The following is a 12385-nucleotide window of genomic DNA, read 5'->3' as shown; positions in this document are numbered from 1 at the left end:
GATGTCTCTAGGGATATCGTCTTTTTTTCGCCTTGTATTGCAGAGAAATGCTGAACATGTTGATGGCCTGCATTCAAAACCGTTATAAGCACGGGATATGGCGCACGTGCTTGCCGGGTTTATAATAGCCCCTGACTCATTATATTCAGTATCAAATGGAGAGGCGCCACACGCAGCAGCTCTGCTTGCTTATTGAGCGGGTGTCTCAGAGAAGTTGTTGACTCTTGTTGTTCGAATGAAGAGCAACACATTTACATTTTAATTCACGCTTTTCTTTTTCGCAACAATTTTTCGTAATACGTTACAGTGTCTTAAAATATAGTACACGAAGTCATTGCACCAGACGTTATCCGCGTTTCATCACTACAGTTTTCTCAATGTCTTGGTTGCGTATGTTATTCGCAGGAGAATACACTCTACACGTAACGCTATAGACACAAGGCTAGGTCCCCCTCGAGCAAGTCACAGATCATTGCCCTTGGCTGTGACCCAGAGCATTGCCCAGAGCAAGTCGCGTCTATACCCGACTTGGAGCGGGTGCTTTGCGCGAGAGGGCAAGGCTCTGTCGCTAGAGGGCTCGGGTATGCCGCTCTGTCTAGGGAGCCTACATGCAAGCGGCACTTGCATGTAGGTTCCCTAGCTCTGCCATTGTGTTCGGCACAAGTCATCGAATGGCATGAAACAAAGGTCGCCAAGTTTCTAGGATGCCTTTCGAACCATAATAATTCTGTGTTTTCCGGCAGCTTTCCCTTATAGGTATAATGGTGTGGCACTGCCCTTATCACTCCCCTTATCATAAGATATGATAAGGGGAGCTATAGGTGATTGTTGGTGTGTCATATTCTACTTTGTTATACAGCGCAGGCATAACGAAGGACCACTGAGAGACGGACACATTGAGAAGCACATTAGATAACTGTCACGTGTAAGTGGCGCGAGAAGATCGAAGCGGCCACCCAAGCTCCGTGAAGAAGAAGTGAACGGGTGCACGAGCATGGCGGCCACGAGGCGCGATCTCGCACTGTTCGAACCAGGCGGGCAGCAGTTCCGAGCTCCTGGGGTGAACGAGGCGAGAGGTCCTGCCAGGCGAGACGTCCGTGGCAAGGTGCGGAGGATCGCGGAGTCGAGCGTGGACGAGGGCGTCCGAGGAACCAGGGTTCCTGCTGCCAGTGCTTGAGACGCTGGCTGACCCGAGTGCCGCCGGTCCCTGAGCTGCCGCACCTGAGCTATGCCGAGCAGCGTTCGTCTGGCACAGATGTTGCTGGGCTATAGACGCGGTCCTCCCGTGCGACCGCCGCACGTGGATTGCGAGCGGCGCCTACGAGCCGGATACCGAGGCCGTGCTGCTGGACAAGGCGTCCCTTGGCTGCTGCCGCTGCTGCTCCTGAGCGTGCCGAGCCCGAGAACCGTGCTGGACGGGGCCTGAACGTGTCGTCGTCGCAGTCGGCTCGAGCACGGGTGAACCCGCAGTGCCGTGACGACAGAACCATGAGCGTCGCAACACGGGACTGTCTCAGCCCGTTTATCCTCTTGTGCTGTGCGTGTGTGGACACAATCTCTGCCATTAACTCTCTGTATATATATATATATATATATATATATATATATATATATATATATATATATATACTTTTAAGGGTCTTTTTGTTTTTGATCAATGCTCCCAAACGACTATCTGTCTTTCTTCCGCATCACTGCGCACTAGCGAAAGTGCCGAATAGTCCTAAACACTACAATAACACATAGAGCTGCGTGCATGCTGTGTCTAATATGTGTGTCCGTCGTTCTGCCTGCGCTACAAAAAGTAGACGGTTGTGATACGATGCGAGGGCGAAGCTCATCTTGTAAAAAAGTGGCATATGAATAAAAAAAACTAATGATGATGAAATTCATCAGAGGGAGATCCCTTCCAGGAACGCCGACTGATGATAGCTCCGCCTGCCGTGGAATAGTTCAAATTTCCACCTTGTGCGATAAACTGACGGCAACGGTGGCGAGGGTTGTCCCCTTCGCCCACGCTAACAACAATTCATTATGACCAAAAATAGATCAAAAGCTGAAGGAAGATCAGCAGACGCTATCCAGAAAAAGGTCGAGGTAAGCGGGCGACGCAGCCCGAAAGCGCCCCTACTCTCTTGTCGGTGGCTTACTTCTATTCTCGCGTGCGCGCTACCTTGCCTTCTCCCCCATCCGAAAGACGACGTGTTTCCTATTGTCCCACGAGCCAGCCGAACGGTTTTTGGCACTCGCCGGCGTGTCGAAGCATGCGGACAAAGCCCTTGCAACGCTTGTCATCAGCATTTGCAGTGCTCGGGCACCAGAATACAGATGTGATAAATAGGTGAGATTTTTCGGTCTGTACGGCCCACGGACGAAGCGCAGATGACAGAACTCCCGGACACGAAGTCACGTGATAAAACCGGGATTGTGAAATCTGTAGTAACCGAAATAGAAGCTGATTCTAAGACACGCAAAATCACGTAGGACAGACGTGAAACACAACGTTAAAAGCCACAACACTTACGAAGCAGCTACCACTCAACCAGACTGATTGGGAGACCACATCGAAAGGAACACACAGAACAGCAAAAAAGGTTCAATAAGGAACAAGCTCAACGCAAGTATCCGAACCATCAATAAAGCATTACATACCCCCATCAGCAGTTGAAGGGATGGTTTTGCAATCGCTGAAACAGGCAAATGTAGAGAGGGCGACAATTAAATTTTGTTTCGTCTGCTTTGTAAGGTACCTCTCTTCAATTGGAAGGAAGCAAAGGCACACTACAGACTACACCCTCCCCTCCCTCACGAACGTGTTTTGTTAGTGCATGCCTTTGCCAGCATACCTGGGTGCTGCATTACTCAGTATACTGCCGCAATCATAGAAATATTTGAAGGTTTTTTTTTTTTCTCGTGAGACCGGAGAAGGCCTCATGTGCCGTATAGGCTTCAAGTATAAGCAGCCTGATTACCTCATGCAACAAAGGTGCGGAATTTATTTCTGATTGCTTCGTCCATGTGCGTACATGCTTTTAGCTCACTAATGGTGTGGGATGGGCTGTGCGAGAAACTTGAGAAGGATCCTATTTGTATCATCAAGTACAGATAAAGACGCAACTTGCAGTTGCGCTCTTTCACACGAGTCTTCATGTCGATGCATGCCGTGTGATGCATGCACCTGCGTGTGTGTACAACTTAGCACAAATATGCGTCCCACAGTTATGATATTACACAGAAATAATCGGTGTTTCATGTGCACCCACTGCCTAAGCAACGTGCTTGTCAGATTCGGGAAGAATTCGACGAGCGAACACTTGAAGGAAGGAGTGCAACCCAAAGAATACCGCTTCCGTGTCACTGTCTTCTCTTCAGACAAAAGTAGGAGTAAATGGAGCCGTTATAATTAAACTGATAAGTGTCACTCGATGACAGGACGAATATGCGCATTTGCGTACATAAAATAAATATTTATTTGTATTGGTTTCTTTCAACGCTTGTCATCTGTCAATTGCTGATGCCCACTTGTTTGGTTGTTTATCAATATATACCGCAGTCGTAGAACTCTTTCACAGGACAGCAGCTTTAAATTCGAAGGTTGCAGGTGTACTGTGCAGATAAGTTTACCGGAAATGAAATACTAGTAGGGGTGTGCGAATATTCGGGAACTTTAATAACGAATATAATAATGTCCTATTCGATTCGGTGTCTAAAGTTATTATTCGCATGCCCCTACAAAGTATACAGCCCTCATAGTGAAATATTTAGCGCGCACAATAGACAAGGACACAGTGAAGGGGGACACGAGCGCTTTGTGTCCTTGTCTTCACGCCTTCACTGTGTCCTTGCCTATTGTGCGCGCTAAATATTTCACTATGAATACGTACCGACTCGCCCAACCATCAGTTCTATGCAGAACTGTAGACACGTGGTTAGGCTGTTTTATTGGGATATAAATCACGCACACTTCCGGCGCACTTGCCGTGCTCAGCCCGCGCGCTTGGTATTGGAGATGACGTCATTCGAGCTTCAGAGCCGCGCTACAGTGAAATGGTAAAAGAAGCGGTAGCACAGAACGTTCGCCTTAGGAAATGAACACGCGCTCACTGCTGCTAGTACTCGTCGTGCAAACGTTGTGATTACGATGTCCATCACAAGCATTCGCGTGTAGCCTTGCGCGCAGCCCTCATAAGTTGTACAAGTTTCGTCGACGGCCATTGCTTTCGCGAAGGACAGCTTCTCTACCTCCCCGTGGCACAGGCGTCCAATGTCAGCTCCTCACACTGGCCTTCGGAATATTGTCACAGGCTCTACATGAGCGGGAACTGCATGAATAGATTATTTGCGCAAAGGACGTTTTGTAAAGTCATCAGTCAACATAGCGTAAATTGTGCTCGTGTTGTCTGCCGTTCTTGCGCTGCTCGTGCCCTTTATTTTATTTTTTATTTTTATTTTTTTCTGCTGAATAGGAGTCTATCGAACACATGATGCATGCATTCACATAGAAGCTTCGCAAAAAAGAAATGGCGGAATACTTTTCTCGATCGGCTGCCATGCACCGCAACGGGTCCCTATCAAAACGCCGGAAATCGGGAATCCGAATTATGAAAAGGCCCAACGTCAGAACGCTGAAAATTGAAGTTCCGGAAAATTGAAATGCCGAAGAAACGAAATGCCGAAAACACATTACGCCAAAAACCACGTTAAATATAAATGACGCGCTTTGTGACTGCCACCTAAGACCACGCCACATCACTTAATTTCCATTGATACGAGCCTGATTAACTCGTTCTGCAAAGGCATCAGCATCAGTAGAATAAACTGATGTAAAATTTAGTATTTTCCTATCTGTCGTAAAGCTAGGCATATCAGTCGGCCAGGACAGCTTTTATGAGTCAGCAGAAAAAAAAAAAAGAAAACAGAGTTGCCCAGTGTTCAGAGTACAAGAGCAGCAGCAATGTGCGACAGTAATCATTTCGTTGATTCGGAGGAAAATGGACCAAGACAGCGGTTGTGGTGTGCTTCCAGAAGGGAAGAGCAAAACTTGGCTGCAAAGACGGTTATGTTTACGTGCTTGAGGAGAAATTAGGTTCTAGACACTATTGGGAAGTGCGGGAAACGAGGCGAATGCAACGCTAGGTTGATTACCACCCATCCTGTAGAAGGTACTCACAAGGTCATCTCGAAGACAGTGACCCACGTAAGCCATGCTCCTGGATATGTGCAGAGTTACAGCTCTTGGTACTCAAGAACGGATCAAAGCTCTGGCGGTGGCCTCGGGCGAGGCACCCGTGAAGATCGTGCAGCAGGTCACGGCAGATGGACCAGCGTCTTCAAGGCAGCCCCTTCCAAGCGAGGAAGCCTTGCGCCAGATTGTGAGAAGGAAGGGAAAAGCGGACTGCCGTGCAGGAGCTCGTCATCGAGGGCGATTTCGGACCAACTTTAGATGGCCGGAAGATTCTGCTGCGCGACATTTCAGACTTTGTCGCCGCTCTTCTCCGTGTTCCCTTTTGTTTGCTGCCTAATGACTAGATGAACCCAGATGGCGTACGAGGTGCTCTTCGAAGAAGTGCTGAACTTCGCCGCAGATGTGGGACTTGCACTAAATCCAAAAAATGCGAGTATGGACTTCGAACTGGCAGCAATCGACGCTATTCATTCGTTGATTCAGTTGCCGGGTGTGCATGGTTGTCTGTTCCACTTGTGCCAATCAGTATGGAGGAGAGTGCAGCACCTAGCTAGGACTGGCAGTGCTCTACAAAAATGATGTAGGTGGCTTCGCCATCAAGGTGAGGCAGCTTCCTGCCCTTTTGTTCGTGCCCACCAAAGAAGTACGAGATGCCTATTCGTCCTAGAAACAACTCTTCCCGCAAGAAGCCTCTGACCTGCTGCGATGGTGGGAGGACAACTACAATGTGGATCGACCTTGACAACTATACCTGTTTGGGAAATCACGCCGCCCTGTTGCCGGAGGTATAACACCGCCGCGATCATACGAGGCCCACCGGTGTTCCGTCCATCCCTCTGGAATGTGCAGCCCTCGCTCAGAACGGATTTCGAAGGGGCAACAATGCCGTTGAGGCATGGCACCGACGATGGGAGATATTGGTTGGCGGAAACCACGTAAGCGTCTTCCGGCTCATCACCATCATGAAAACGGAGCAAGCTAGAGTCGAAGACGACATCGAGGGACTGATCAAAGGCCGACACCGCCGCTCACAAAGCACGAAGTTACGCTAAATTCGTTTGGCAGCTGCTCTAGGCAACAGGGGCAATGTCAACGTTCTACTTTTTCTACGAGGAATTGTACACAACTTATATGTCTGAAATGCAATAAGCAAGGAATCGCTCTGCTATGAGATGAGATGGTAACCTTTCATGGCTATTAGAAAAGTGTGCGAAAGCGCGTGCACATCGTACAGGGCCGGCGGAACCGTTATCTTGCCGCGATACTATTTAGGTGATGCCGGCATTTTGATGTTTCGATGTTATGAGTTTTTGGCATTTTAAATTTTCAGTTTTTTATGTTTTCGGCATTTTGAATTTGCGGTGTTTTAAATTTCGGTATTCCGATAATTCGTCATATTTATTTTTGGCGTTTTAATGCCACCCGTGTCTGCTACATATGAGATCCATAACACGGCTAAATTTGTCCGTGAAATTGTGCTGCAGCATCAACATAGTGGTGCAGGTGATGGGGTCACTGCCAGGAATGTACGAGTGCATAAATTCGTCGCGTCAATCACCAGGGTCGTATTTACTCTCGTATTTTCCACACACGGAACGTGGGACATGACAGTGCTATTTTTGGAAACCGTGCAGTCAGTCACGTCTTTCAGCTGTCGCGAGCCGTGATCGCATACATGCTTATCACACAAGCTAATCTATGAAATCGTAGCCTTGCATTTGACGCTCTGCATAGAAATTGGGAAGGCTCACAAACGTCGCCACCATGCACCGGTGTATGTGTTCGCCACACGCTTCATTTTCAGAAATCATTAGCTAATAAGGCACGCAAGCGTAAAATACACGTTCGCAATCATGATTTGAGCGATCGACTTGTACTTCAATAATAAAAAAATAAAAAAGGAAAGCGAAGAAAAGCACTGCTGTCATTCGCCGCACACACCTACACGTGCGGAGTGTGGCTTTTCTGCATAACTTTGAAGCCCAAGATGGCGTACCTTGGCGCAACTCTGGCTTCCTAAAGCGATCCTATGCATTAACTTTAGAGAAAATGTTCACCTAGCAGCCCGTACACGGGTGCTCAATCAAAAGGTTCACAGCCCCCAATGGTGTGTGTCAAAACAATTTACCTCGTTGGGGCTGGATGCTCTCCTCCTCGACCCCAGGGAGAGGGGAAAACACGCAGGGGGGGGGGGGGGGGGGGCATGCAATACAATAACTACAATACAATAACAGGCACCCTACACAATTACTCATAGACCTCTCCAACGAGAGCTCCCTGGTCGCCACAACAATGCATTCCATTCGTTTGCATGCTAATCTAGGTCCGTGCAGTGCTGACACGTCACGTCCAGTGAGCACGAGATAGGCAAGCAGTATGAAGAGCCGGGCGCGTTTTCCTAGAAGGTAGGATTGGTCACCCATTGCACGCGAATATTCTCGTGAAAATTCCATTCAGACGGTTTCGCTATGTCAGGGCGTTTAGAGGAGCACAATGAACGAAACCATCGCTCTATTTCTCTTGCTTTGTCTGGTTGGCTTACCCAGCCCATAGCTTCCCCTGCAATGCAGAGAGATGGAATATCAGTTGTACTGCTAGCATGGTACACGTGCAAACCAATGTCTTCTGCGTTGGTTTGCTCTATTTTCGTGCGTCCTCTTTTATGGCGTGCCCAGAGCAGTATTCGACAGTTCCTTTTTTTATCCCCTCGTGAGCTCTGTGCATAGTACGAGAAAACGTGCAAGAGTTATTGCAAACATACTGGGATAGAGACGCCGTTCCTTCGAATAAAGAGCACACCGCACTACGCATATATGTCACGTATAGATGTGTTCGGTTTTAACAGATGAGTCCCGCGGGATATTCCTTACGATTGGTGTTTATCTATAAAATTATATTTAACCCCCGCGTGCGGCACTGTCTGCCTCAAACACAAGAAAAGTATACAGCACTACTCAAACTATAGGTCCTGCAGCGATAGAAACTACAGCTGCCGGTCTCAAGGAGGCGAGTTTGATATCACATAGCGGCAGCCGGTTTTTCATGGAGGCGATATGCGTAAACATCTGTGTAAAGTGCATTTCCAACGCCCGGCGACACTGCAAACGAACTACATGTAATGCGCGCGCATTGAATTTTTTGCTGACGACAGGTTTGCACAGGGTAAGGTTTCGTTCGCGCTTGCGTATTGGACATGGGGCAACAACAGTGCAAGCGACTCATCCTAAAATAAAACATTATTTCCAACTATAATATATACATACTGTAGTAACAAGATGTAATGACACATGCAGTGAGCCAGCTGCCCAATTTAGCTCCAAGTCCCAATGGCATTACTACACCGATATTAAAAGGCCACAAAAGCCTTTCTACAGTTGGTGAAAAGTACTGGATTGTACGAACGCTTGTAACAGTGGAGATTCTTCTGTGATTGTCTCTGCGAATGACTGACTCTATTTTTTTTCTTTTCTGTCCTTATCTATTCTTCCCCTTTCCCCCTCCCCACGTGTAGGGTAGCCAACCGGGAACGTCCTTGGTTAACCTCCCTAACTTTCCCTCTTCGTTTATATATATATATATATATATATATATATATATATATATATATATATATATATCTTATATAAGATATCGCCTCACGCATTGGTTGCCATGGTAAACCATTCAATTTAAAATTCGTGTGTCCCTCTGGAATGTACACTTGCAAAAGTAATCTCATTATTTAAAAAGCATGGTGCCTGCTGATTACCGCTTAGATAACATTCTTATACATCTAACCTAGCTAGTAAAACTCATCGAAAGGATCTCACACGACCACATAGATGGAGAGAACATGATTGGCTGATAGAGACCACGATTTTGAGTCCATGCCAAAGTGGCTTCATGCACAGTCGTGGGTGCTCAATTGGGTGTTCCAATTTCGATCTAGAAAGTCGAATTCAAATAGCTCGATGTCAGAAAAAAATATGCTTTCTTAGTCACTTTGGCTATCACCGAGAAATTGTACAGCATGTAGGCCTATAATAAACACCCCTCAGAATGCAGGTCCTTCTTCCTCTCTTTCCTTGTCAATTTTGGTATATACCTAGTGAACAAGACGCCACAAAATAGTTGCCTACTTCCGGTGTACACGGACGCGGAACCTAGCATGTAAAAGCTTCGCTGTAACACAGTCGCTTCTATGTGCCTTCTCGGTGGGCCTCTTGCAAAAGCTGGGCCGGTACTTTGTAGCAATGCCTTTCCGGTAATAATGCCTCTTCGCGCTTATCGCGCTTTGTCAGTGGTCAGCGCGATGGTCCGCTCGCGTTATCAACGGGGATCAGCCGGCCGTGAGCTGTGGACGATAAGACTGGTATAGAATAAGTCATAAGGCATCGCTATCGCTACAAACTACGGGCCCTGAGATAGTGTTCGGATGTCGGTTCCCCATGCGCGCGGTCACGAAATACGCAGTAGCTGTCGGAGAGCACCCCCCCCCCCCCCCCCCCCCCCCCGTTTTCCATCCCCGCACGGCTTTTCGCGCAACGGAAGGCGGCTTCCTCTTAGCTTCCCTCTTTTGGGGGCGCCAGATTCAGCCGTGTTCGTCGGCTCCCCTCGCGCGTTTTCACTTTCTATGCTGTATGTGCGAGTGAAAGCTAAATATTTCGTTTACCCCTACTATTTTACCGCCACCTCTCCTCCACTGCTGACCGCTGTTCAGGCGTCAGCAGACTACAGTCCCGTTTTCATGAATGCGAAAGTGGCGCATCGCATTTACAAGCGCATTTGGGAAAGGCGATGCGACGCCATTTACATGAAATGCAGAGAACGTAGCGCCACATGAATGACTAGAGTGGCTAGAGCCGTGGAGAGAGCGCAGTGGCCACTGTCGGGTCGGTGACAAGGGGCACGGTGGTATTTAGAGGCCCCCCTCGGCTCTCGCTTGTTTCTCGGTAGCGTCTTCGCGGTTGTCATCGAAGGTATTGTTAGGCGCCCTCGCCTCCGTTCTCCCCTCTCAGTAGCGTCGCCTCTCAGTAGCTTCACGGTTGTCATCGAAGGTCTTGTTAGGCGCCCTGCGTTTACATGCTCCGCGAGAGTCGACTAGCGCCCGTAAATCTACCCTCGCCTGGCACATTGCATTACCGCTATTTACATGAATGCGACGCGCTAGAAATGCGATGCGACACTGTCGCATTCATGTAAACGGGGCTTACGCTAGACAGTTACTGCGGTCCGTATAGCAATTTCCTTCCCTTTATTTATCTTTATAGGCACAAAGCAACAGTGACCATTTCAAGACTAGAGCCTTCGTTTAGCGGGTCCGCACTTTGAAAAATGCTAAAGAAATACACTTGGAAGAGAAAGAAACAAAACTTGTTGACGATCAACGACACTCAAGGTTCTGCAGTGAGCACTGGTCTGCAGGCCATCTGCCGGGACGGCTTTCGAAGCAGCGGCCTGCACTCACCTGACGGCCACGTCATCATCGGCACTGAAGATTTTACAAAGTTTGAGCGAGCTATCGTTGTATCATTGGGGGGAAAGCCACCATGCGCAGCTACAAAACAACAATAGTGCGAGGGACAACTCGTGAAAAGAAAGAGGGAGGGGGACTTTTCCTCAATTCGGTGAATCACCTGTCTCCGCGTCGCCAGAGGGCCACCCCGGGGCATGCTGCGGCGGCGAAGAGCAGATCTTTTTTTTTTTTTTTCGCTTTTTCCAAACATGACTGAGTGGCGTCGCCTGGTGGGAGAATCTCAACTACACGCAAGATGGCGACAGTGATACCTCCACCTTAACGTGTTACCAGCCAACAGGTCTACCCCAAGGATCAGTCCTATCACCCTTGCTGTTTAATGTTTTACTGAGTACTATACCTTTGCAACAGGATGCATGTGTACGTGTACGCGATGACATGGCATTTCTTTTGCATTGGTAGATATGCATGCATTGGACCAAACTATACACTCCCAGATGAGTAGCCTTGAATTGTGGCTTGATGGCATTAATCTCTCTCCTAATATCTCGGAAAAAGAGGCATCCCAAGTTTTCCTCCAAGTGTTCCTGTACAAATTTCGATTCTTTACGAACAAGACAGTATCCCGCAGGTGAATTCCCTTAAATATTTGCGTGTCATATGAATTCACTTAATTATTTGGGTGTCATGTACACCGAAAAGCTTAATTGGATTCCGCATATAGAGCACATTACCTCAAAGAGAGCACTTGCAGTAGAAGTGCGGCGTAGACTTAGCAGCAATCGATCAGGATTGCGCCGGCATTCCTCATTATGATCTATTGCATGTATGTTCGTCCGATAAAAGAGTTCGGCTGCGTTTTGTTTTCTGCAGGACCTGGATACAAAATTCGGCTTCTGGTTCTGTTAGAACGAGATGCACTTCGTTTATGTCTCGGGCTTCCTAAATTTGTCGTGAATCTTATATCAAGAAACACGCTTGCCTTCTCTTCACATGCGATGTCGTATCCTAAAAGTACAAACTTTCCTACTGTGAGATGTGGATCTCCACAGAGGAGGTCACGATAGCTTGTCTTTATTAAATCGGCCTCAGTTTTTGACCATCAGTGGTATCGCTCATTTAGCCCACAAGTTGTTGTCGTACAAAAACACTTGGACCTAGTAATGTTCACCTATGCCAGGTGGTCTTACTAAATTTCTCTGTATCAGTCACCAAAATTGAATTTCATTATAATTTCCCAAACAATGCTAAATATTTGGCCTATCAATTTCTGAATGGTATTTTGAAAGACCACTTTACACCTGGATACAAAACCGTGATAGCAACTGACGCTTCCGTCTGTGAAGAGAAGGCAGGTTGGGTCGTCGTATCACCATATCTACATTGGCCTTTTTCCATTCGACTACCCGACTTCACGCCAATATTTCAGGCGGAATTATTGGCAATTATTTTTTACCTTTATGCAAATAGCCATCACCTCTGTCACCGGACGTAAGTTTAACCGATTGTCAGTTTGTCAGTTCTTCAGTAAATACGTCCAGATTGTCAGATTCATTGAAAACATTCCATTCTCTCCTATCCAAGGGAGTTACGTCTCGTTCAGTTAGTGTGGGTGCCAGGCCGCAATAGTCTAGCCTTCAATTATCATCCAGATACACTCGCAGAAGCATCCCACGATGGTCCTATAACCTCATTTTACCTACGTCAGCTTTCATCACCGAGGCGCGATTCAGAAAATTGACTGC

At 47.5% G+C, this 12385-nt stretch overlaps 1 protein-coding gene across 1 annotated transcript in view; it reads right to left on the bottom strand.

Annotated features, from left to right (window-relative positions):
- The window catches only part of LOC125947133 (putative nuclease HARBI1), an 18368-nt gene extending 7721 nt beyond the window's left edge, over positions 1-10647 (bottom strand). The window contains exon 1 of the mRNA XM_049671500.1: positions 10632-10647. Coding sequence (XP_049527457.1) covers positions 10632-10647 — 16 coding nt within the window. The remainder of the gene's footprint in view (positions 1-10631) is intronic.
- Between the last annotated feature and the right edge of the window lie 1738 nt (positions 10648-12385).

The sequence above is a fragment of the Dermacentor silvarum genome, chromosome 7, assembly GCF_013339745.2.
Source record: "Dermacentor silvarum isolate Dsil-2018 chromosome 7, BIME_Dsil_1.4, whole genome shotgun sequence".
Classification (NCBI taxonomy): domain Eukaryota; kingdom Metazoa; phylum Arthropoda; class Arachnida; order Ixodida; family Ixodidae; genus Dermacentor; species Dermacentor silvarum.
This window is presented reverse-complemented; position numbering and strand designations above follow the sequence as displayed.